The sequence below is a fragment of the Pan troglodytes genome, chromosome 10 (genome assembly GCF_028858775.2).
Source record: "Pan troglodytes isolate AG18354 chromosome 10, NHGRI_mPanTro3-v2.0_pri, whole genome shotgun sequence".
In the NCBI taxonomy this organism is placed as follows: Eukaryota; Metazoa; Chordata; class Mammalia; order Primates; family Hominidae; genus Pan; species Pan troglodytes.
The window spans coordinates 8,731,242-8,757,591 of NC_072408.2; the positions used below are offsets into that span (position 1 = coordinate 8,731,242).

The window sequence follows — 26,350 nt, forward strand, 5'->3', positions numbered from 1 at the left end:
GAGAATCGCTTGAACCTGGGAGGTGGAGGTTTTGGTGAGCTGAGATCGCACCATTGCACTCCAGCCTGGGCAACAAGAGCGAAACTCCGTCTCAAAAAAAAGAAAAAAAAAAAGAGTGAAATGGTTGTGTGTGACCAGAATAAGAGGCTGCGATTCAGGAGGGTGAGAACTGGCAGGAGATGTAGCTTGGGGTGTAATTGGGACCACTGTAATGGGGTTAGGACTTTGTTCATTATGAAACAGGAAGTGAGTGGAGACTTTGAAACAAGATAGTCCTACGATCCTATGACATTTTTAGGATGAAATCTCTGGGGATAGAATACAGAAATGATGAAACCTGCCCCCTGAAAAATGCAGTTTTGGCCAGCGCCCCAGTGATTCTCCTGTGGGTCATCCAGAGAGCTTACCTGGAGGAACAGCCATGTGGGTGGAGGCTGGGGTGAGGGGAGGCTGGGGTGAGAGGAGGCTGGTGGCAGTGGTGTGGATGGAGGCTGGGGTGAGGGGAGGCTGGTGGCAGCAATGTGGGTGGAGGCTGGGGTGAGGGGAGGCTGGTGGCAGCAGTGTGGATGGAGGCTGGGGTGGGGGAGGCTGGTGGCAGCAATGTGGATGGAAGCTGGGGTGAGAGGAGGCTGGTGGCAGCAGTGTGGGTGGAGGCTGGGGTGAGGGGAGGCTGGTGGCAGCGGTGTGGGTGGAGGCTGGGGTGGGGGAGGCTGGTGGCAGCAGTGTGGATGGAGGCTGGGGTGGGGGAGGCTGGTGGCAGCAATGTGGATGGAAGCTGGGGTGAGAGGAGGCTGGTGGCAGCAGTGTGGGTGGAGGCTGGGGTGAGGGGAGGCTGGTGGCAGCGGTGTGGGTGGAGGCTGGGGTGGGGGAGGCTGGTGGCAGCAATGTGGATGGAAGCTGGGGTGAGGGGAGGCTGGTGGCAGCAGTGTGGGTGGAGGCTGGGGTGAGGGGAGGCTGGTGGCAGCAGCGTGGGTGGAGGCTGGGGTGGGGGAGGCTGGTGGCAGCAATGTGGATGGAAGCTGGGGTGAGAGGAGGCTGGTGGCAGCAGTGTGGGTGGAGGCTGGGGTGAGGGGAGGCTGGTGGCAGCGGTGTGGGTGGAGGCTGGGGTGAGGGGAGGCTGGTGGCAGTGGTGTGGGTGGAGGCTGGGGTGGGGGAGGCTGGTGGCAGCGGTGTGGATGGAGGCTGGGGTGGGGGAGGCTGGCGGCAGCAGTGTGGGTGGAGGCTGGGGTGGGGGAGGCTGGTGGCAGCGGTGTGGATGGAGGCTGGGGTGGGGGAGGCTGGCGGCGGCAGCGGTGTGGGTGGAGGCTGGGGTGGGGGAGGCTGGCGGCAGTGGAGGCACCTCGGGAGGCAGGGACAAGGATAGCGACTGAGTGCTGGTAAAGGCCACCCTGCTTAGTAGCCAGAAAGTTTGCAGAACCTTCTTTTGAGGGATCTGAAGTTCAAGTTCTCAAATGCCCCAGATCCTCAGTGTTCAAGAACCTCAGGAAGCTTCGCAGTCCTGCCTCGTGCCTGCTTGAACAGCTGGATGTGGGCAGGAGGCTGTGGGAGCGGGCCATGCCAGCAGAATCCCGCCTTACTCTGGGGACTTACTCTTGTCACAGCCCCTGGTGTCCTGAGGGTCATTTCAGTGTCATGTGAGTATTACTGTGGCTATTGGAAAGGATTTGGTACGAGTTTATTTGAAAAGTTAGGAGCTTTTTTTTTTTTTTTTTAAATTGTCTTTGATAAATTTAGTAGAATATTTTGAAAGTACTTTTTGGACAGTAATGAATGAACAAATTGCTCCTGAACTAGAAGGAGGGATCTAAACACATCATCTAAGTACAACAGTATGTCTGAAAAATATCTCTGCTTGTCTTTTATTTGCCCTTTAAAGTCTGTGCAAACAAATGTGAACAGCCTCAGGACTCTAAGAATAATATTTTTCTATGGATGTGTATGGACAGATAAACAAAACCCCAAGGGAGAAAAAACTTCTATTTAAATAAAAATAAAGATCCCCTACAGCTCCATCCTCCTTTGCTCACTGGGTTTGCTGTATTTCATTTTGAGATAAAAGTAGTTTGGATGATTAACAGTTGAACAAAAAGAATTTATGTCTGTCTAAATCTATCTCTATCAATGTAATCTATCTTATTTCTCTAATCTTATCTATCTGTCTTATCTATCGACCTATCTGTCCATCTGGTTTTGAATATTCCGTATTCCAGCCATAAGTAGTAGATCTTTTGCATCCCTGGGGTTAATGGTTCCTTGAGCAGACACTGACACTGTGCCGCTCGGGATCCCGTGGGGAAAACACCCTCTTCCTCGCTGGTCAGTGATATCCTGTGCTCACAGCTCTACTCCCCCCTCGGAATCTCCTGTCTGAAGCCCCTGTAGGACTCTGGGATCCTCCGAATCGGCCCTCTCCAGCTCCAAGCACACTGGGATCCTTGCCGCAGGAGGTTGCTGTTGGCTTCTGCCCATGCTGTGGTCGGGAGCTGCAGCCGACAGGCGTGGGAGCTTAGGAAGGCACCTGGTGGTTTCTCGGTAGGAAAATAGTGTGGAGTGTGTGCGATCGTGTTTGAGGAAGCGTCATGAGAGGGTCACTGTCTCTGTGGTAGTGTCCTTAGGGAACCGTCTTTGCCTGGATCCTGGGGTCAGGTTTGGCATGAACTCTGAACTTCCTCCCTCCTCAGGATCTTCAGTAGAAAGCTCCTGTCCTGAGGAAATGCTCAGAGGCACTTCTCTTGCTGAGGAAGCCTGCCTGCATGTGTGTTTTTGTCCTCATGGAGATGCACATGACAAATTGTGTGCAATGCCTCAGCACAGCCCAACAGGTTTTTTCTGTTTACACTTAACTAGCCTTGGACAGCGGGAGGAAACCTTAAATATTTCCTTTTCTTCTCACAAACGCTTTATCTAATAAAACAAAATTACTGCAGATGAAGCAGGGAGTGATTCAAATCGTCATTTAAATCAAGGACCTGATTTGGTTTGGCCTCCCTGGGGGACTTTTTAGCTTGTGCTATGCTGATAACGTCTCTACAGACTAAACCGACCAGAGCAGAAGGCAGGGTGGCAGTGCCCGTGGTGGGGTGGACAGCGTGGGGGCGGGCAGTGTCAGTCACTGAGTGCTGGGTTGGCCCCTCACTCCTCCATATTTCTGTACCAGTAAAATAGGTTGAAACTGACATCGAGGGCAGCTTCCAGAAGGTGGGGAGAGACCACGAGGGCAGTAATGCAGAGGCTGTCACCCTCTGGAGCTACTGCTCGGAGCCTGAGAAGGAATTCAGTCTTGGATACATGTTAACCTCAGTTCCCGCTCCTTATCTGGACTGGCTGGCTCCCTTCTGCGCCAAGAATCTGAAGCCCAGCTCTGTAAAGCAGCAATTCCCAACTATTTTCCCCCTAAAATACACGAGACGCACTCCCATGGGGCCTATCTAGATTGCAGGCTGCGGCACAGATAAATCAGGCTGTGGCTTGGGCGCAGTTCCCAGTGAAACCCCACTTCTTTCTCTCCCACTCAAGAAAGCAGACCTCCATACGCGTAAGTGGGAGATGGTGCTCTGTCGCCCCAGCCCCTGGCGGGGGACTCGGCCTGTAAAAGCGGCCAAATAAATATTTACTAAGTGAAAGATAGCCCTGAATCCACACTAATTTGTATTTTTTTAAAGTCATTCATAAACTTTAGCATTTTAACTATTAGTTAGTAATTAATCCCAATAAACCGGCAGGATTTTGTGATTGTGAAACTGCTGCAATGCGTTGGTCAGCAGGAATATTTGTTAGCATTTTTATGGGCTCTTAAAGTCGTCTTAGCTGTGTTACTGATAAAGCCAGCCACAGGCTTTATCAGTCCTGCCGTTGGCTGTCAGCGCTGCCTGGATAAACTCCTCATCCTTCCCGGGAAGAAACTTCTAGCAATGCTTAAGCAGGAGGCCAGGGAAGAGAGAATCTTGATACTGCCTGCTCACCATAGGCCCTTTGGGGGCCTGCCCTGTGTGGACAAATGCTTCATTTCATGATCGTATACAAATCGAGAGCAAGAGTCTCCTAGCGGCGCTGAGCGTGGGGCACTTGCCACCTCACTGCTGTTGGAACTCTGGAGTTGGGGCCAAAGGATGTAGCCCCTCCTCGGGGGAGGGCAGTGGGGTTAGGTGAAGATTCAAGAGCTCCTCTTTGCCTTGTCATCTAGTTGTCCTATTCTGGGGGAATTTTAAATAAGGATTTAAAAAAAAGGACTTATGTATTATTTTAAAGAGCAGCCTTGAATAGGCAGGCATATTTTAGTACAAATAATTTTTTAACCCTGCGGTGTGGAGACTGCCAGTCAAATACAGTGATGGTCATTATCACTCACCTGCCCCTGCCCCCAGCCTGGAGGAAACAGAGTGCAGAGTTAGAATGCTTCTGGAGCATTCATGGCTGCCGGGAGATGCCCGAGAGGGCGTTGAGGGCAGGGCAGGGTGAGCAGGGAGCTAGCTCACCGTAGGAGTGCAGAGACCATCCCAAGCAGGGTCTGCAGATGCTGACTTCAGGTGACCAGGCATGGAGATGGCAGGTGAAACAGGTAAGTATGCCCCAAAAATGATGGGAAAGAGTGAACTGGGATCACTTAGAAATCGGAAGCAATACAACAAAGGCTAAACATATTTGAGTAGGAGTTCAGGGTAGACACGCTCTTGGATATCAAGAGCTTAAACAGAGGAGCTAACAAAAACACTGCAGAGAAGCTCCATCGCCTCCTGTAGTTACCCCACCTAGTGTGGCTGGGAGAAGCTGACACTTCTTTTCTCCATGGATTCAGGGGCATTTCCCACCTATTTTAGGTATGCCAGTTTGACACAATGAACTTTAGACGTAACATTTCATAACTGCGATATAATTTCCTTCTGTTTTTAGGCCTTGAACAAAATTTTCTTTAATGGGAAAGCACACATTTTATACTGAATTCTAATTATGTTCATCTTGTTTTTTGAATTATTTAGCTACCTCTAATAGAGAGTCTGAAAGATGATTACATTCCACAGTACTAACATTTTCAATGGCCCTGAAAGACCTGAGATGCATTGCTGCTACTATTTTATCAAAGTATTGTTTCTAAAATGCTGTTTTACTCTTCTAGTAGGAAGAGTGACTTTTAAAACAATGGATATTGGCTGGGCGTGGTGGCTCACACCTGTATTCCCAGCACTTTGGGAGGCCGAGGTGGGTGGATCACCTGAGATCAGGAATTTGAGACCAGTCTGGTCAACATGGTGAAACCCCATATCTACTAAAAATACAAAAATTAGCCAGGCATGATGACAGGCGCCTGTAATTCCAGCCACTTGGGAGGCTGAGGCAGGAGAACACTTGAACCTGAAGGCAGAGGTTGCAGTGAGCCGAGATCGCGCCACTGCACTCCAGCCTGGGTGACAGAGCAAGACGCCGTCTCTAAAATAAAATAAAACAATGGATAGTTTGTCCAACATGGTATGTTAAAAGCGCAGAGAAGCTGAAGAATGATGATGAAGACTAAAATAACGATGATAAGCAAAGAACTAAGCAGGCATCTGTGCAGTGATTCGGGAGGGGTGTCCATGAGGGGCGGCTTCGGAGCAGCTCTCCCTGTAACTTATCTCACGGTTCCCTCCTCATTTAAAGAGTGAGACCACTGTGGGCTTTGCTTTAGAATATGCCACTGTGTGCTTTGTTGCTCATGACTATCCCTTCAGCTTTCTAGAGGTGCTCGTCTTCATGTAAAGTCGGGTGAAGCTTTTTCACTCCTGGAGAAAAGCTGTTACAACATTTTTGGGACAAGGAGCAGGTGTGCCTCAGCGAGCCTGTCATTATCTGGGGAGGGGGCTCCAGATAACACACTTCTACTTGCTTTCTTTAGGGAAACGACATGGTCTCCTCCTGTAACACTCCCCAAAAGAAGTATGCAAGCCGACATAAAATACGAATATGATCTTTGCATTAAGTATTAAATATAATACCTTCAATGTAGTATTTGTGCTTCTCTCTATCCAGTTCTCAGTTGTTTAGGGATCTTCTGAGGGCAAACCAAAAATGTCAGTAAAGCAAAAATATATCAATAAGGCATCATACTGACGAAAACAAAACCAGAGGTTTTAAAAAATAATCTGGGCCGGGCGCGGTAGCTCACGCCTATAATCCCAGCACTTTGGGAGGCTAAAGTGGGTGGATCACCTGAGGTCAGGAGTTCAAGACCAGCCATGGTCAACATGGTGAAACCCCGTCTCTACTAAAACACAAAAATTAGCCAGGCATGATGGCGCGCACCTGTAATCCCAGCTACTCGAGAGGCTGAGGTGGGAGAATCGCCTGAGGGGAGGGGAGGTTGCAGCATTGCACTCCAGTCTCGGTGACAGGGTGAGACTCCATTTCAAAAAAAAAAAAAAATAATGTAGTTATCAATTTTTTGTTTTTGACCAAAAGTATTTCAGGAACTTTGAAGAAAGGACCTGAAAATTATTACTCAGGCTGGTATTTAGTTTGCTGACTTTTAACTCTCAGAGCTGAACAGTCTAATCCTTGATCATTCCAGAGTGAGTTTAGGAATTTGTAGTCATTTCCTTTTTACTGGGTATTTGCATACATCACTAACCAGCTGGGATTAGAATGAGCAGTCTCTCGATGCTGAAATGGAATGATGAGAACTCAGGGCCAGCCTGAAATGTTCATCCTCATCGATTAATCCTTAATGAACACTCATGCATAGATGACATCAAAGAAGGTCCTTTGCAATGTACAGGGAAGACAAACCAGCTTCCATAGTGTACATTCTTAAAGGAAGGTTCCAGTAGACCGATACACATAGTTAACATTTTGTATTTTTATCCATGTTTTGCCCCAAGATTAAACATTAGGAGTAACCTGGACATTTGCTCAGTGTCGAGAGAAGGGTCAGTGCGTATAACGAGGAAGAAGGCTATCTGGCAGGGTTGGGAACGTGACCTCTTGCCCTCCAAAGCCTGGGATGCTGAAGTGAATGCCTCCAATCTTGCGGTGTATGGACACAGAGCGAACGCTGCCCTCTGAATACAGACCAGAGGTTAGAGGTTAATGAATGGGTGCTCTCTCCACACTCAGGATCCCGTTCAATAGCGGTTTTATAAATAAGGGCTTAAATGGGGTCAGAAAAGGACCTGCATATTGCTTCCAAACTCTCTACATCTTTTTGAAGCAATGGTGTTCACAGATGACATCCTGACATCCTTCTACCTGGGAAGAGAGAGATGAAGCTCTTGTGCTTGGAGAACTGGACGGCTACTCCTGGCTCAGTGTGTCTAAAAACAGGACCAAATGGAAAACAAAGTCGGGCGGGGGGGGAGGTCCTTGCTGCCCCCTATTCTTCTCTAGTAATCCCTTAAAAAATAATTGCGAACCCAAACCTCTGGCCTCCAGCACATTTTCCACTTGATTAGAGGCCTTTGTGAGGTGGGGAAAGGGACCTGCAGACTTGGATATTGTGCTGGGGCCTGAAATGTCCAGCTGGGATTTTTTCCCATCAAAAGGGGATTTTAGTAAAACCATTATCAGGGGCTTAGAGGAGAAAAGCTGTTGAGCTGCAAGTGAGGGGGCAGATTAGCATTAGCGGGCTTGCTTCTGGCCCCAGTGGAGGAGCGGGAAGGTGTTTGCAGCCACTTGCACACAAGTTCCTTAGTTTCTCTGCAAGTTCCTGGCAGGTGCAGAGGTAGGAATGAATACAGGAGTGGGAACTAACAGGCTTGAAAAATGGCACAGGGAGGCTTTATCTCTGAAGCATCAAGCGGAAGGCAGTCCAAATCAGGAAGGACTGCAAGGTGGTGTTGATACCTGCTTCAGTGTGTAGACGGCCATGGGACTGGCCTCATTGCTGTTATGTGTGGCCACGTCGCCTGGAATCCCCACCCGCAACACTCGACCCCTCTCGACAGTCTCCATAGACGGCGACAGGAAATTCAGAAACTGGGAAATGGCCATGCTGGAGTCCTTTAACGGGCGAATGGACACCTGTAGGGTGGGGTGTGGGTGTGCTGGTTGCAGCTAAGAGAGTACAGAGGAAGGTCAGGAAAGCAGCAGCAGTGGCTGTCAGCCTGCAAATCAGTGTCTGGGCTGTGTGGATTTGCAGACTGAGCCACGGGAACCTCCTGGGGAGAGGGTTTGGGGAAGGTCCCCTACAAGAGAAATGTGCATCGTCTTGGGATTACTGGAGCCCTCAGCTATACCTTCCTCTGCAAAACGGAGCACAGAAACTGGAGTCACGTGGTTTGGATGGAGACTGTTGAAGCCAATAGAGTAATTGCTGCCTGAAGGGCCCATGTGAGGAATGTTGGAGCCGGCCTGCCCCGGAAATGCTTTTTCCTATGTGTCCTCTGTACACTGTTGCTCTAGCTTCCCGGCAGAAATGGGGTGTGGATGAAAACAACGTTGGTCCTGACGGCTGTGAGCACAGAACTAGAGTGACAGCCACATGCCTCCCGTGGGACATTTTCAGGCTTGCAGTGCTGCCACCTCAGAGGTCTCAGTCACACCAACATCCTCACGCCAGCTCGGTGGCCACGTTCGCAAGAGATTTGTCTAGAGTCAAATTCAAACAACCACAGAAAGAGGGCCTACCTTCTTGAAAATAAAGCCCAGGGCCGGGCCTGGTGACTCCCGTGTGTAATCCCAGCACTTTGGGAGGCCGAGGCGGGCAGATCACCTGAGGTCAGGAGTTCAAGACCTGCCTGGCCAACATGGCAAAACCCTGTCTCTACTAAAAAATACAAAAATTAGCCGGGCATGGTGGCATGTGCCTGTAGTCCCAACTACTCAGGAGGCTGAGGCAGGAGCATTGCTTGAACCCGGGGAGCAGAAGTTGCAATGAGTTGAGATTGCACCACTGCATTCCAGCCTGAGCAACAGAGTGACTCTGTCGAAAGAAAAGGAAGGAAGGAAACAAGGAAAAGAAAGAAAGAAAAGAAAGAAAAGGAAGAAAGAGAGAAAGAGAAAAGAAAAAGAAAGAAAACGGAGTCCAGGAAAGCTGTTCTTGGAGGCTATGAATCAAGGAGCAGCCCTCCCAGTTCTTCCGAGGAGCAGCTTTAGGAACTGCTGGTCCTCAGCGTTCACACATTCCCCTTACTCAGTTCTCATTCTGGCTCCTCAGCCAGCCCCGTTTTCTTCTTCTTGGCTTTGTGCAGGGTGATACATGTTTGCTTTTCTTTCCTTTACAACCTGTATTCTCTGTTTGGGGTGTCTTCCCTGAATCTGTATTCTTTCACTGTAGTCACTAAGAATGGCATATTTCAGCTATTACTTTCCAAAAGTTGCCCAGGGAGATGTTCTGCTTTCATAAGACCTTCATGGATGGTGCCAGGAATGTAATTTGCCTCATGCACAGGCCCCAAGTCCCTGAAACTTTTCCTTTTTTATTTATTCTCTAACCAAAAATGACGTCTGTATTACAGAGCTTATAAGCTGTGGCTCCTCTAGCCAATACAGTTTGGTAGAAGCATCTGCAGGGGATAACTGCCTCCACCTTTTTTCCCACTTCTACACCTGCCCTTCCCACTCACAGTTTGATTCCCCGAGGCCAGGCTGTTGAGTACCAGGAGGGCAAGACCCGAAGGCCTCTCCTGCCCTCAGCCTCTCTCTTCTTGTGCCATTCTACGGAATCTGGCTACATTGGCTCAGAAGTTATTTTTGTAAGTTCTGCTACCTTGTCCTAATGTCAGTTTTCTGTAGGAGGAATTTAGGTCACACAAGCAACTTTACTTCTTCATCAGGGCTGTTATTATTTTCATCTTCATAGACATATTTTATGAAGATGTCTTCATCTGGGCAATAAAGATACTCCTTTTAATAAAAATTTAAAAAAATTTTTAAAAGATACTCCTAAAATTTTAAAATGGTTTTTCCTGAAAGGCTCTCTAGAATTTGTCCTCACAGATACACTTTTGATTTTTCTTTTGTAATAAAAAAAAACTAGCTCTTTTTCTTGCTGTTTAAATTGATACCTCCATGTATGACTAAAATTTTCCCATTTTCTTCCTCCCAAACTCCCCAGATATGGCAATCTAAAAAGGATTTGTATGAAGTGCCCTTTAAGAAGAATTAGAAGTTTAAAGAGAAAAAAAAAAGCACTAGAAGTTGATGTTTGATTCTCTTAGCTCCAAAAGCAGAGAGCTGCAAAATAACACCTGGCTCTGGGGAGTAACCTCACTGATATTTTAAAATTCAATTTCATCTTTTCCAGGAAGTGAAATTCCTCATTTGTCAACTCTTACGCCTGGAGGAAATACTTTGCGGGTGCGGGTGAAAGAGAAAGGACCAGAGGGGATTTGTTAGATGGGAGGAGGTTGTGGTTCCCCGTGGGAAATAGCTTCCAACTCACAGACAATGCTGCCACCTACTGACAAGACCAAGACATGGGACGTGAGACTTCATGGATTTCTCCACTTTCTATCTTCCACAGTGGAGGACATTTAGTTTTGCATTAACCATACTTTATTGTACTACCTTATATTGGACCCTAAAATCATTTTCATAAACTTGGGGTAAAGAAAAACACAAGGTCAGACTCCTAGCTTTAATACCTCCAGGACAGGTGTGGATATGATTCACAGCTGCTTCGTAATGGGGAAGGTAAACTGTGTGTAAGAGGGTTTTTTGTTGTTTTTTAAAGGGCTGGGGAGGCTGAAGCAACAGTCCAGAAGGAGACAATAACAGTTTTCCAGCCCTATCTTTCAATAATGTGTAGTGCTTGATTTTTACCTCTTAACCCACATATGAGCATTTTTATTTCTAAAGAAAGCAGTTATAGGCTCCTGCAATCTCAGCACTTTGGGAGGCCGAGATGGGAGGATCACTTGAGCCCAGGAGTTGGAGACCAGCCTAGGCAGCATAGTGAGACCCTGTCTCTACAAAAAATAATAATAATAGTAATCATGGGTGGCACATGCCTGTGGTCCCAGCTACTCGGGAGGCTGAGGTGGGAGGATTGCTTGAGCTCAGGAAGTCGAGGCTGCAGTGAGCTATGATCACACCGCTGCACTTCAGTCTGGGTGACAGAGCGAGACCCCAACTCTAAAAATAAAGCAGTGATGAAGCTGTTTGCTGCTAAATCCTGTGTCATACGTTACTGAGTTTCTGCAGTTCCCCTTGTGATTCCACTGAAAATTAGACCCTTCTGTGTAGGGAAGAGAGAGGCCAGCTGCCTTCCTGGGGGTCATGCTGTTCTGATTGTTGACATCTGACCCTGAACATAATGGCAGGGCATCTGTCTCAAGTGCACAGACGTCAGCTAGGGCTGGAAGAGCCAGTCCTCTATCTACTCCAGGCTCTGGAAACTTGAAGACCTTTTCTGCTTCCTACAACCGTCAGCTGTCAGCTGGATGAAGTTCAGGGGGCCACAGAACTTAACCATCCTGCTTTTACAGATTCCTGAAAACTGGCTAAATTGTGCATTTGAAGTAAATTAGGAAAGGTAGAAATTGTCACTTTCATCTTGTCATTTTCGTGTTGTTTGCTTAAGACACACGTACTGGCCATCTTTTTGTTGTTGTTGTTCGCAGCAGCGGAGTTTTGGGCAATGAAGTTAAGGTTTAAATTACTGAAAGCAGAAATGCTTGTCTTCCATCTGAGAACATGAAGCATTTATTTGAGGGGCATTTGCGGGCTTAACTGTTACAGTTTCTCCCTTACTTTACTCATGTGTCCAATTTTAGCCTCAGTGATTTTTCTAGAGATTCTGAGAAATAGCAGGACTACTTTTTTTGGCTCCTCCCTGTTTAGTGACTACGTCTCAAAAAGCCTTGCCTTGGGCTAGAAAAAGGTAGCAGATGTGTGGCCGGGCGCGGTGGCTCACGCCTGTCATCCCAGCACTTTGAGCCCAGGAGTCCGAGATTGCACTTCGGAAGGCCGAGGCGGGCAGATCACAAGGTCAGGAGATCGAGACCATCCTGGCTAACACGTGAAACCCCATCTCTACTAAAAATACAAAAAATTAGCCGGGCGTGGTGGCGGGCACCTGTAGTCCCAGCTACTCGGGAGGCTGAGCCAGGAGAATGGCGTGAACCTGGGAGGCAGAGCTTGCAGTGAGCCAAGATCGTGCCACTGCACTCCAGCCTGGGCGACAGAGCAAGACTCCGTCTCAAAAAAAAAAAAAAAAAAAAGTAGCAGACGTATACGTAAATAATGTTAGTTTGAGGTCAAGATTTCCTAAGGAGAAATATTATAAGCCTTGGTAGGAAATATTTCCTCATATCCTTTTTAGATGAGAAAAACAATGTTTTCCAAGCCATAGTAATTCCACATTAATATTTATGAAAAATTAATGTGGTCTCAACTGTTTTCCCACAGTCCAGTTCCAGTGTCTCAGATCCATGATGTAAGGAGTAATTGTTGACACCCCACTGTGTGGTAGGTCTGATCCTTCTGGAGTGTGGATTACATAAATGGGGGAGTAATAAATATAAGAAGGTGCCTAGTATTAACAAATTAGACCCTTTTACTCTTTCTGGACAAGTGGGATTTGTAACTAAAACATCTGTGAAGTCAAGCCTTTTTACCCTTGAATGAAGAGAAAATAGCTAGAGTTTTTGCAACTTGATTCTACTTTATAAAAGGATTGTGTGGCAGGTATTTATAGCATGTGAAATATGTGTGAGTTCCTAGCTTTGAAGCTCTCATGAGCATGTACTTCCAGCATTAGTATTCTGCATTACTGTGTGCAACAAAGCAGTGTTTTGGAAACTGGCTCAAATCCTCTTAGAGCAACAGGCAACAGATTTGACAGTTAGCTACTTCAGTACCTTATAGACCATTTAACAACATGTACTAGTTTTTTGGTTTCCTGAATAACCCTGTATAATGCTTGCAAACATGTCTAAGTTTGCATAAGGTAGTGCATATTAAATAGTAATAACTTTTAGCATTTGGGTTTTTTTTTTTTTTTTACTCCTAATGAAAATAATATGCTTTGGTGTGGCACCTTTTAAGAAACTTTTTTTTAAGGCTGAGGTAGAAAGATCCCTTGAGCCCAGGAGTCCGAGATTGTAGTGAGCTCTGATCATGCCACTGCACTCCAGCCTGGGCAACTGAGCGAGACTCTGTCTCAAAAAAAAAGACAAAAAATAATAATTTTTTTAAGAGATGGGGTTTTGCTGTGTCGCCCAGGCTGGTCTTGAACTCGTGTGTCCAAGTGATCCTCCCACCTCAGCCTAGTGAGTAGCTGGGACTACAGATGTGTGCCGTGCCTGGCTTGGTGCAGCACATCTCTGAAGAGAGACAGGGTGGTGCTTTGCAGTGCCCCTGTGAGCCGCCTCCGTGCTGGTCACCTTCTGCATTGGTCATTAAGTCTAGAGCAGCCCAGGTTCTGACACTAGGTTCTCCTCTAATTACCTAGGCAAAATCTTTTCCACTTTGTTAAGCATCTTTTCCCATTTATAAAATTAAATGTACCACATCTGCCAGATTTGGGAAAACAAAAATGTTGAGACAGAGAAACCGAACACTGTGTTATGACTGAGTTCTTCCACAGATCACACTCACATTCCTGACCTGGTCTCACTTGGGTTTCTCTGCTGCGCCACGGCTGCACACCCAGTTCTCTTCTTTGTAACTGAGACTCATTTGTTTCCACTATCACAAATGCAAGTATCCTTGTAAGTTTTTTATAAGGATATAAAGCATTTGTTCCTTAAACAACTACAGTGGCCGGGCGTGGTGGCTCATGCCTGTAATCCCAGCACTTTGGGAGGCCGAGGCGGGCGGATCACTTGAGGTCGGGAGTTTGAGACCAGCCTGACCAACATGGAGAAACCCCGTCTCTACCAAAGACAGAAAATTAGCCGGGCATGGTGGCGCACGCCTGTAATCCCAGCTACTCAGGAGACTGGGGCAGGAGAATCACTTGAACCTGGGAGGCGGAGGTTGCAGGGAGCCAAGATCGTGCCATTGCACTGCAGCCTGGACAACAAGAGTGAAACTCTGTCTCCGTCTCAAAAAAAAAAAAATTGAAGTAGAAGAGTAATGAAATAATAGAAACTTAAGTCTTCTTTTTAAAGAAAATATGTGCACTTTCCTGGGTTAACAAATAGCAGGCAGAGGAATTCCACTTTGATTGTTTTACTGGGAGTGGGGGTTTAACATACCCCACTCTGGTGCTGCTCAGTTAAGATCTCAAGCTTACTTTCTTTTGCACCTCAACTGGAGGGCTTGGCTTTACATACGACCAAATATTCTGGGTTGGTAAAGGCAACTCCACCAGGCAAAATCAGAGCAATCCCTGGAAAAGAGGAAAAAACTGAAACTGATCATTTGTGGACATTTAAATTTACCAATTGTCTAGAAATTCCATACGAGAGCTGAGAATATATGCTCTTGTTCCAACTGTGCACTTACCTTTGATACTTCATTAAGTAAATTATTACTATTTGGCACTGATCTAAATATGCATGTCCCATCTGTTTTACAACTTTTTAAAAAATTTAACATGCTGCCTAACAGTTAACCAAGTACATTGACAGAAATGAGGTAAGTATGTGACCCAAGTCTGAGCTTAGGTTTGAATGCAGCTTTCTAATTTCTAATCCTGTGCTTTACTCATGATCCACATTATTTCATCAAAAAGCCTCACCCCTCTGACTCCTCAGGGGTTCATAATGGCACAAAATTTAGGTCTTGCCCTCTACTAAAGGGATGGAATTAACTTTTAAAGGGGGTGATGTTTGATGCAGGGAAGAGAAAGAGAACAGAGAGAGGGGACCACTAGATGACTTACTATAGTCCCTCCCTTTCTACCGCAGAACACAGCAGAGATCAGAGGCCAGGGCTTTCCCTTTCATAGAACTGGGAAGAGACAGTTGTCAGAAGCTGCATGAGGTCTTGGTTTTGTTTTACAAATCTGATCTTTTAATCAAGAGGTTCTTATTCTTTAGAAACACAGTGGTCCCTGGGGGCCACTACCCTTTCCCTTTGAAAACTTGAATTCGAATTCTCTAAGTCAAAAGTGAAAGGTTTTGTTTGTATTCTAAGACCAGCACCTATCTAGTAACCACTTCAGGAAAGCAGCAGGATGTGGGAGCTAGGCCATGCTTTAATTTACATATCATATGTCCTTATGTAAGAGAAAGTTCATACCTTTCAAAAGAAAAAGGAACGTTTGCTTTTTTACATCTTTGTTGTTCATCTGACTCATGAAAGAACATGATCGGTTCGAGTTTATTTTTAGGATATACTGGTACTGGCTTTTAGTTTTAGTAAATGTTAAGTTGGACAAGTTAGGGGCCTAGCTTGGGAGCTGCAGAAATTGGCTGAGCCCCACAGGTGATTTATAGATAATCTTTTCAGTAAGAACATTGAAGGGCTACACACACTGACACTTAGAAAAAGAAGGGAAATGAAGCTGTTCCTTGACTACTACCCAGTTTCTGTTGAGGTTTATTACTTCTAGATGATAAGGTTTACACGAAGTTTACATTGTTTTTTCAGTTCTCAAGTTTCAGCAAATACCTGAACCAAGTTTTTTTCTGTTATTCTAAGAACTGCCCTGGAGTGCCTTTTAACTTTTGTACCACCACGCAAAGTGTACTATCAACTCATGTCCTTTAGCTCTTCTATTCTTCAGTGCATTTCTCCCATTCCTGTAGGTATGGCGGGGATCAACTTCTCATACCACCAAGAGTCACCCCTATTCCCTTTGAAGTACTGCCCTGTGGCATAAGCTTGTTCATACGGTGTTCAAACAGCTACCGTTCACTTCTATGAGGGTCACCTTACTGGAAACCAAGGTATGACGAGTAACTAAATCTCATCAAGCAGAAGGGAGCCGGACTTTAGAAATGGAGCCTGGGCCAGGCAGAGTGGCTCATGCCTGTAATCCCAGGACTTTGGGAGGCTGAGGTGGGCAGATCGCTTGAGCCCAGGAGTTTGAGACCAGCCTGGGCAACATGGTGAAACCCTGTTTCTACAAAAAAAAAAATACAAAAAAAAAAAAATAGCCAGCCATGGTTGTGTGCGCCTGTAGTCTCAGCTACTCAGGAGGCTAGGTGGGAGGATCACTTGAACCTGGGAAGTCAAGGCTGCAGTGGGTTGTGATTGTACCACTGCACTCCCGCCTAGGCAACAGATCAAGACCTTGTCTCAAAAAAAAAAAAAAAAAAAAAGGCAGACAGGAAGGCAGGAAGACAGGAAGGAAGGAAGGGAGGGAGGGAGGGAAATGGAGAAATGGAGCCTAGGTTTGAATCCTGGCTCCCTCGCTTACTGGTTGGGTAACTTACGGCAGGAATTATGACTTCTCTGGAAAACAGGGATAATACCTGTTTCAGCAGGTTGCTTTGAAGATTAAAACTTACAAGTACCTTGTAAAACACACATAGGTTCTCAACACATTAATTGCTTTCCATCCAAAAAGGTCGAGAGATGAGCAGTTGACCTTCACTAACCACTCTAGGTGGTTTATCATCTTTCCCAGAGAAGCTCCGGCTATACTAAGTCTGCCTCATTCAGGATAAGGATATAGCTAGACCCGTGGCCGTAACTTTCAAACATCAATTTGCCGACCTTTAGTCAAGCGTATATTTAACATTTAACGTAAAAAGGAGACAAAACAGAAGAACGTGCTTCACGTTACAGGTGGTAGGAATATTTTGCGTATTAAAATGAAGAATGTGAATACAGAGCCTGAGACTTGGGTGCTCAAATTTTTATCAATTGAATCTGTACAGCCATGCAGTCTCTTGGAAGAAAAACAGACTAAGAACCCACTGCCGTGTAACCTTCAGGAGTTGTGTCAAATGCTGGATTAGAAAGCTGACCCTAATTCAGAGTCCCTACTTCTTAATAGGCTTCACACATTTTTTTTTTCCAGGCATTAAGCACTGTAACCTAAGTGGGAAGAAAGAGATCCACACCTTCCCCAAAGAAACAGAAGATGGATCTAGTGTCAGGCTCAATTAGACCCAATTGTGATGACTCTCCAAAAAGGAACAATGCGGCTTTTGTGATATGCTCAGGCAGAAAGCTTGGACATTTTACAAAACAATCTTATCCCAAGAGAAACCTGGGTTCCAGCCCTCTTCCTGGAAAGAGGGGTTGATCCAGGAAAGTTTTATACTACTCTTATCAGCTCTTGCTGAGATCAGTATTTTTTTTAACAAACTCAGAAACAACCAAGGTGAAACCAGGAATACGAACCACTCCCCTGCTGGAGCACTCACACCCGTAGGTCTCCACAGCCAAACCACAGGGTGTCAGATTATTTTGTTACTGTCTACCAAAGGGAACTCTTGCTGGAATTTTGGTATTTCATTAATCTGCCCCGATTTCAGTCTAAAAACCCTTGACAGAGTGGATCCAGCGGCCAGCCTCGGCTATTGGAAGTGCTAAAATGCAAATGTGCAAAATCCTGGCCAAGCTCCCCATCCCCCAGGAAAGTGCTTCCTTACAGCCGGGCCTGGAGGGGAATGTGAAAAAGAGGGCTTGAGCTGCCCTCCTCCTCTCCACGCGGACCCTCGCTCACGCTGGGAGATTCAGTGCGCATGACTGAGCCGGCAAGCACGCAGGGACAGCAGGGACAGCGCTCTTTTCACTTTTCTGAACAACGGCTTCAGTCCTTCCACCTTCATTCACATCCTCCCCACACCCACTCTCAGGGTAAAAAAAAATCCATCTTTCTTGCCCACGTCGTGATCCACTTTTCAACATCACCTCTAGATCTCATTTTCACCCAAAGAAAAACTGGCCACTCGGGGAAACTCTGACTTACATACAAATCTGGTTTTTTAAAAAAGTTTCATTTTGTTCAATTTCTTTAAATGTCCACGTTGTTGAAAGTTTAAAGCCAAAAATTATATAAATCTCCAGTCTAATCACATTTCTAGAAACAAAACATGTCAGTAGTAAACCTTATACAGAATAAAACTTTACCCATGAGCTGACTCACCCCCACATAGGATGCACCAAACTCCACCTTGCGTCCTCTTAAGAGTATACAAACAACACCTCCTACCTTGGCATGTACCCAAGCACACAATGCCTTAAAAATAATTCGCAGATACAAGGCTGTTGTTTTTTTTTTTTCAAAAACATACTTCATATTTCCTCTTTTATTATATAAATATCAGTTTAACCTTTTACTGTAAGAATATAAACGTTTTAAGAGGATCTGTTATTATTTATACAAATTCACAAACAGTACAATTAATTGATAAAGGTCTCTGGGTTTCTTTAACTCCATGGTCTTGCATGTTGCTGTGGAGGGTTCTAAAGAAATAACAACAAAAATCCAACGAAAATATACATCCTACTCAGAAGTGATTTCTTTAAAGCCGCAAGTCCCAACCCCCACCAAAGGAAAGAAAGTCATCTATTCCTCCATTTAGAAACGGAATTTTTTAAAACCCACAAACTCCCATTTTGTTAATAGAACAGAGATAAGATATGAGCTTCATCACAGCCCCAGGGGCTCTGCAGGCCAGCTCTGCTCCTGTTTCCCACAGGAAGCCGCACTGTGTGACCTTTTTGGGGGGAAACTTGGAAGAGGGTGAGGGTAGGGCAGAATTTGCATATATAATCATCATTTTCAAGACACAATCTGCATCTCAAACAAAAACAACGGTTCAACTCTCATTGCTCCCACTTATTTGTGCTATAAATTAAGATTTAGAAATAGGTCCTCAAATCCCAATGAACAAGGAGAAAAAGGAAATTATAGCCAGAATGTGGAAGTGGGGCACACTGGACGGATGGAGGCTGGGAAGAAGCCAACACAAAAAGACGGACAAACCCAAGGGCATCTTTCCAGTCTAGGCACAAACATGTTTCAGTCTCAAAATATCTCTCTTGTAGAATTCCAGGGCTTCAGAAAAAAAGTAAACTAAAACGAGGTAGCCAGACATATATATGTATATATATATATAATTTATATATATATAATATATAGAATATATTCAGCAGAAAAAAGGACCATGATTTCAAATTTTTTCCAAAAAAAATTTTTTAAACAGGAAAGAAGATTAAGAAAATGAAATGAGCATGAATAGCAGAGTGCTGTAAGAGGAGGAGTGATGAGAAGAGACTGGGATTAGTTACAAAGTGGAAGAAGGGTGAAAAGGCCTTTGTAGCTGGGTTTGCTTTTTATACATTTCAAAATAAAAACCAGATCACAGTATTCAAATGAAAGCTGAAGTGAAGGCAGACATTTTCCTCAACTCCCCAGGGTTGAAAAGACCAGTCACTCCCCACCCCCATTTCCAGTCACAGCAGTGGGGATACAGTAGCTGAATCAGTCCTCCACCCCCTGCAGGGGAGTGGGTGGGTAAGCAGCAGAGTCCATCTCTCCATCCGCGGGGAAAAGGAGCTGGGAGTAGGGTAGGGTAGGAACCCCAGCTGCAAAGAGAATGGGCTGGAAGCCGGGAGGGGGCTGGAGGAGGGAGGAGGAAACGAGCCTGAGGCTTCTGTCATAGCCCCATCTCATCCGCTGCAATGATCTGTGCGTAAGTGTGCGTGTGAGTGTGTGGGGGCGGTGGTAATGGGAGGATGAACAGGGCGGGACAAGGGGAGCTGGTGCTGCCGCCCTCACCTGACCTTCTCACTGTCCGTCATCTGCCAGAGTCCCAGGTTGAGTACCTTGAGGCAGGGCAGCTGCGTGATGCGCTCCAGGCCGCGCTTGGTGATTCGGGTGCAGCCGTACAGGTCTATGCCGGTGAGTTGGCTCAGGTGCTCAGCGATCAGCTCCAGGCCCTTGTCCGTAATGCGCACACACTGTCCAATGTTGAGCGTGCGCAGCCCGTGCATCTGCCGCACCATGCGGTTGATGCCATCATCACTGATGTGGCAGGAGCAGAGGGAGAGAGACTTGAGGCCATCCAGCCCCTGGGCTATGTAAGCCAGACTCTGGTCTCCCACCTTGTCACAGAACGAAACATCCAGCCCCGAAAGGCGCAGGCTGCCCATGGCCAGATGCATGATGCCGGTGTCACTGATGTTGTCACAGGAGCGCAGGTTGAGGCTGCGCAGGCTGCCCATGTGCGACAGGTGCAGGAGGCCAGCGTCCGAGATGCCCCCACAGAAGCTGAGGTTGAGGAGCCTCAGGCCCGTCAGCCCTCGAGAGATGTGCTTTAGAGAAAGATCTGTGAGCTTCTGGCAGTCCTGTAGCGTGAGCTGCTCCAGGCCCAGGCAGCCCTCCGCCGCGCTGCGCGTCATGCCGGCCAGGTGCCCGATGCCCACATCCGAAAGGTGGCGGCAGCTGCGGAGGTTAAGGCTCTTGAGGCGCTGCAGACCCCAGGCGATGAGCAGAAGGCCGGTGTTGGTGATGTTGCTGCAACCTCCCAGCTCCAGCACCTCCAGGCCCTTGAGGTACTGGGCTATGCGGCCCAGGCTGCTGTCAGTGATCTGCTTGCAGAGGCTCAGGTTGAGAGCGCGCAGGGAGCCGATCTCCTGCACAAACGCGTGGCCCAGCCCGTTGTCGGTGAGGTTGTAGCAGCCGCTGAGGTTGAGGCTCTCGATGTTGGCCATGCCCTGGATCACGTAGCTGAGGCTGCGGCGGAGGCTCAGGATCTGCACCCGGCGGATGCCCCGGGCCTGCAGGCTGGGGAACAGCGACGGGTTGGCCCGGCGCAGGTGCAGCTTGGCCTCCACCCCCCGCCACACCGACTTGTGGTAGGCGGCGTCCCGCCAGGCGGTGCACACCTGCGCCGCGCGCCCCTTGTCCCGGACGTCCAGGTAGCCGAAGATCATGGCCAGCAGCTCCGGGAACAGGCATGAGATGTGGGTCTCCATCTTCCTCCTCCCCCCTCCGCGGCGCTGGGGGGAGGAGGCGCGGGCCCCGCCGCTCCGGCCTCGGGCAGGCGACGAGAGCGCTTCTCCCCAGCCGCCGCCGCCGCCGCCGCCTCGGGCCCAACGGCCGGCCCCTCCCCGCCTTCCGGCTCCGGCCGCCGCCGCCGCTCCTCCTCCTGGTCCGTCCGTCCTTCCTTCCTGCCGGCTGCGCCGCCGGCCCGGCCCTCCCCCGCCCCGGGCTCCGCACGGCGCTCACATCCCGGGCGGGGAAGGCGCCTCGCTCTCGCTCCCGGAGGCCGGCCGCCGCCGCCGCCGCCTCGGCTCTACCCACGCCGCGCCCGGGCCGCGCCGCTCCGCCCGCGCCGCCGCGCCCACGCCCCCTGCCGCATCCTCCGCCTCCTGCCGCCGCCGCTGCTCCGCGGGCCGGCGGGCGGCGAGGGGACCCCGGGGGCCGGGCGCACGGGCTCCGGGCGCGGAGGAGGCTTCCTGCTGCCTTTGTCTCTCGCCCGCTTTTCAAACCTCCCAGCCCCGGGCCGCCCGCACTCCGCCGCCCAGGCGGGGGGACCAGGAGGCCAATCCCGGCCGGCGGCGTGCGTTCCTTCTCCCCCGCCGTCCGCGGCCACTTGGGAGCTGCCGGCCCCCGCACCAAGGACGCCGCGGCCGTCCGGCCGGAGCGCGGCTCGGCGCAGACCCCGGGCGAGCAGGCGGGCCGTGCGTTTGGTAGCGCCCGGGCCGGCCCCGGCTCCGCCGCCCTGCAGCGCGTCCCCTCCGCCGCTCCCGCTCCCCCGCGCCCGCGCAATGGTACGGGCCTGCGCTGCCGGAACTGTGGAGCCGTTGCCCTGGAAACCGAGTTCGGCCTGGTCCCGTGGCCCCTGATTTTTAACCCTGTGGGCGCCATGGGGGAGCGGCAGCTGTCAGCAGAGCGCCTCCCCACCCGGCTTCTTTTCACCCGGTAGCCCGTTATTGAGCCGTTCCCTCTCTGGGCCACGCCCCAGCCCCGTTCCTTCTTTTTCTTTGCTGCTGAAGTCTGCGCAGCCCCTTCACACAGTTTACCCCTACAATTCGTTACCCTTATTTCACACCCCTCTCCCTTGATTATCCCTGCGAGAGCCTCCTCCTATAGCAGTGCTCAATAATCGTCACCCCAACTCTCCTTTTCTTACTGTCCCTAATGCCCCTTAACGCCTCATTATCACACCCCCTGTTCCCCCGGTTGGGGCTGTTTACTACGACTCCTTTTTCTCCGGTCTTGTGTCTTAAATTGGAGAGAAACTCGGCTGTACTCATCTGAAACCATGACCCCCTCCAGTCGGTGTTCTAGAAATTTCTAGAATTATCCATGACTACTTCCTTCTAGCATCTTCTGATGGTTTCCAGACACGCTGTGTGTGTTTCCCTCGGTACTTGATACATCAAAACTTCCCTCTACTTCTGAACGCTGCTGCGCCACCAGTGCCCTCAGCCCGCTTTGCTTACAGGGGAACAGCCTTCCCCTAAGCCTTGTTTTAGGAGCTTTCTCTTTGTCATCAGCCTTAGACTATCAGTTGTATGGCTCAGTTGTACTGACAGTGAATATATTCGTATATGCTGAATCCAATTTACTTTTTGATTAAAATGGAATGACAGTTGAACTTGGTTTAAGACAATCCAGTCCTGTCTGTTGGTTTATCAACTGTTTTATGGAAGCAGGGCACAATTCCATTCTAGGATGTAGCCCCTGGGTCCTAAATGTCCGTACTAAGGATAGAATTTCAGAAGTTTCATTTTAACTGCCCCCAAACCAAGAATTTTTGGATCAGAGAAAATGATCCTCTGTATTTTAATTTATGGATCCACACAACTAGATACAAGACAAGCGGATTTATCAGAAAGGGAAAATGGTTTCATTGATTCTCTGAGAACCTGAACAAGATTTGGAAGGGGTTCCATATTCAGTGTAGGAGAGTAAATTTTGCCCAAGCAACCACTATTAGACCAAATACATACAGATTCAGTAATAGGCATAATACACCTTTTACACCCCTACCACTCCTCTTTCCTAAATCAGGAAATGCAGAAGCAAAAATTCTCGCCAGCTTGTTACCTCACCCACATTACACGCAGTGTAAAGCCCATAGATTTTTATAACCTTCTTGAAAAAATAGACTGTACTGTTAGTCATCCAGTACATCCAGATGTACGGTGGCACTAAGTGTCACGATTCTGGGGTATGCCTGGGCTTCACTCTTCTCCTGGGGGTTATCTAGGCTTTTATTTTTCTCAGTCACTTCTGCCTAAACGTTTACCTTAAATTCTGCGTGAAAGTCACTTTTTGATTGTTCTGTGCACCTAGATGTGTTTGGGTTGATGTCAAGGCCTTAATCCAAAGCACCTTAGTGTAACTTAATCCTGCTTAATAAAAAACAAAGTACCCCACACATTTAGGGGGAATTTTAGACAAGGGGCCTGACCAGCCTCGGACTAAGAAGGAGCCTAATGGTTTTCCTTCTCTAGAAAGGCCCTTGTTCTCAAATCTGAAGAGTCATTCAGAGGTGTCTGGAAGCACTTTCTCTAGAAGTTGGCCATCTGGTCCTCGTTCTAGCAACAGTTTTTCTTGAATTCTAGAATCTTATTAACACAGAGCCTTTTATTTAAGGCACTCAAGTATATATTATAAGGATTTTCAGCAATATGACTATTTTCACCTTCAATAAATAGGAAAATATAGCATCAAGAAGCGTCACAGAAAAAGCATTCCCGGGGAAAAGGAACTAGGGCGTAGAATGAGCCCTATGCAGAATCTGAACACCTGGTGACTTTATGCTACTGAGGAAACGACTCTCCTTTCTAGGTCTCGGTTTCCTTGTGTAACACCAGGGTGATTTGACTAGGTAATCTTCAGGGACCTTTCCAGTAGGAACACTCTGTGAGGCCAAGAGCCTAGCATACTGTCTCCTTAGCCCATGGAACAATTATACATTGTTCCTAATGCAGGCTCCAGATATTAAGAATAACTTCGAGTACAATAACTTCCTGGGAGCTTTGGTTTATGCTCAGACTTAGGACACAAAAATATATGAAGAGTATGTATAGACAGGAGACTCTGATTGTCTGGCAAAGATGTATACCAATGTAGAAAATCCTGTGGCTTGCTCTTCATATTTTTAAAACTGGTTGAGATTTTTGTATATGATTTAACAAGTTGCAACCATAAGTTTTTTTAACTAGCCTATTTAAAAGCAGAAATGATAGCCTTGTGTAGGGAGTCTCTCCAAAGCCTTACAAAGAATTTTTTTTTTAATTCTAGATTTTTCAGATGGAATGTGCTTTTCACCTGGGTAGGGTGGGAAAATTGAGAGGCCCAACCCAAAGATCAGGCTTACCTAAGGATTCATACTTTCTCCTTCAGAAGGGGAAGACCTGGCAGGAAAGATCAGAAGAGCTCTGTAGCTTTTAACTCCTCATTCAAGTATATATATCTCCAAAAATAGTGGCCCAGAGCCTAGTTTATGGGTTGGGTCAGAGGAGTTAACATAGGCCGGGCAAAGTGGCTCATGCCTCTAATCCCAGCATTTTGGGAGGCCGAGGCGGGATGATCACTTGAGGCCAGGAGTTCGAGACCAGCCTGGCCAACATGGTGAAACCCCGTCTCTACTAAAAAAAATATGAAAATATTAGCCGGGCATGGCAGCACATGCCTGTAATCCCAGCTGCTTGGGAGGCTGAGGCATGAGAATCGCATGAACCCAGGAGACAGAGGTTGCAGTGAGCTGGTACTGTGCCACTGCACTCCAGCCTGGGCGACAGAGCAAGAGACCTTGTCAAAAAAAAAAAAAAAAAGTTAAAATATTTTGTGTCTATTTTCCTTGAACTCTAGTGTATCTATGGCACAATGCCTGCTATGTAGTAGACATTTTGTCAATGTTGTTGAACTGAAGTGAATGAGATGGATAATATAAATAATAATCTCTTTATGAAAGACTTCATACATATCGAAACTTCTTCGAGAGTTCTGGGCAGCCATTAGTAATCTGAGGTTTATAATAAAATGCTGCCTTTCCAACTTCAAGGTTTCTTGAGAGTAACATTCATTCTGTTGCTCAGTATTTCTAAGTAGGAGAGCATCTCTCTCGACACTTCTTCGTGACAGAATATTAAAGATAAGAGAGGGTGAGGATTTGATTCACTGATTGCAAATAAAAGATTTAAGCAGAAACAACAACCAAAAAAAGCCCGATTTAAAAATGGGCAAAGGGTTTAAATAGACATTTCTCCAAAGAAGATACACAGGTGATCCACAGCACATGAAGAGAGGCTCAACATCATTAGTCATTAGGGAAATGCAAATGGAAGCCACAGTAAGATACCACCTCATATCAATAAGGATAGCTACTATTAATAAAACAGAAAATAACAAGTATAGGTGAGGATCTGGAGAAAGTAGAATCCTGGTGCACTGTGGGTGAGAATGTAAAGTTGTGGGCCAGGCACAGTGGCTCACACCTGTAATTCCAGCGCTTTGGGAGACTGAAGCGGGAGGATTGCTTGAGCCCAGGAGTTCAAGATCAGCCTGGGCAACATAGCAAGACCCCATCTCTAATATAAAAAATTGTGCAGCTGCTATGGAAAATGGTATGGCCATTTCTCAAAAAATTAAAAATAGAGCTACCGTATGATTCAGCAATTCTGTTTCTAGGTATGTACCTAAAAGAATTGAAAGCAGGGGTTCGAAGAGCTATTTGTACATCCATGTTCATAGTAATGATATTCGTAATACCAAAAGTTAGAAGCAACCCGAATGTCCATTGACAAATGAATGGATAAAGAAATCGTGGTATATACTCACAAGGGAATATTATGCCGCCTTGAAAAGGAAGGAGATTCTGACACATAGTAAGACATGGATGAACCTTAAGGACACTGTGCTAAGTTAGTAAGCCAGTCACAAAAGGACAACTACTGTACAATTCCACTTATATGAGGTATCTAGAGTAGTCAGAATTATAGAAACAGAAAAAATAATCATTGCTAGGGGCTGGGGAGAGGGCTGATGTGGAATGGGGAGTTGTTTAATGGGTATAGAGTTTCAGTTTTACAAGATGGAAAAGTTCTGAAAATTGGTTGCACAATGTTGTGAATATACCTAACACTTCTGAGCTACGCACTTAAAGATGGACCAGGTGCGGTGGCTCACGCCTGTAATCCCAGCGCTCTGGGAAGCTGAGGCGAGCAGATCACCTGAGGTCAGGAGTTGGAGACCAACCTGACCAACATGGAGAAACCTCGTCTCTACTAAAAATACAAAATTAGTCGGGCGTGGTGACTCACGCCTGTAATCCCAGTGCTTTGGGAGGCTGAGGCAGGCAGATCCCCTGAGGTCAGGAGTTGGAGACCAACCTGACCAACATGGAGAAACCTCGTCTCTACTAAAAATACAAAATTAGTCGGGCGTGGTGACTCACGCCTGTAATCCCAGTGCTTTGGGAGGCTGAGGCAGGCAGATCCCCTGAGGTCAGGAGCTTGAGGCCAGCCTGACCAACATGGAGAAACCTCGTCTCTACTAAAAATACAAAATTAGCCGGGCGTGGTGGCACATGCCTGTAATCCCAGCTACTCGGGAGGCTGAGGCAGGAGA

General features: G+C 47.4%; 2 protein-coding genes across 5 annotated transcripts in view; one reads left to right on the plus strand and one right to left on the minus strand.

Moving 5' to 3' along the window:
• The window catches only part of FBXL14 (F-box and leucine rich repeat protein 14), a 41,794-nt gene extending 17,262 nt beyond the window's left edge, over window positions 1-24,532 (minus strand). For 2 of the 4 annotated variants that reach the window (XR_010148234.1, XM_016922720.4), the window contains exon 1: window positions 19,588-24,532. Coding sequence is in view for 3 of the 4 variants with exons in the window: in XM_016922720.4 (XP_016778209.1) it covers window positions 19,588-20,739 (1,152 nt within the window). In the remaining variant the exon portion in view is untranslated. Of the gene's footprint in view, window positions 1-14,069; window positions 14,246-19,545 lie in introns of those variants that run through there. The other 2 variants (XM_016922721.4, XM_016922722.4) reach the window with 2 other exon arrangements.
• Window positions 1-26,350, plus strand: part of WNT5B (Wnt family member 5B) — a 124,058-nt gene that overhangs the window by 48,698 nt on the left and 49,010 nt on the right. The gene's annotated exons all lie outside the window — the stretch shown is intronic.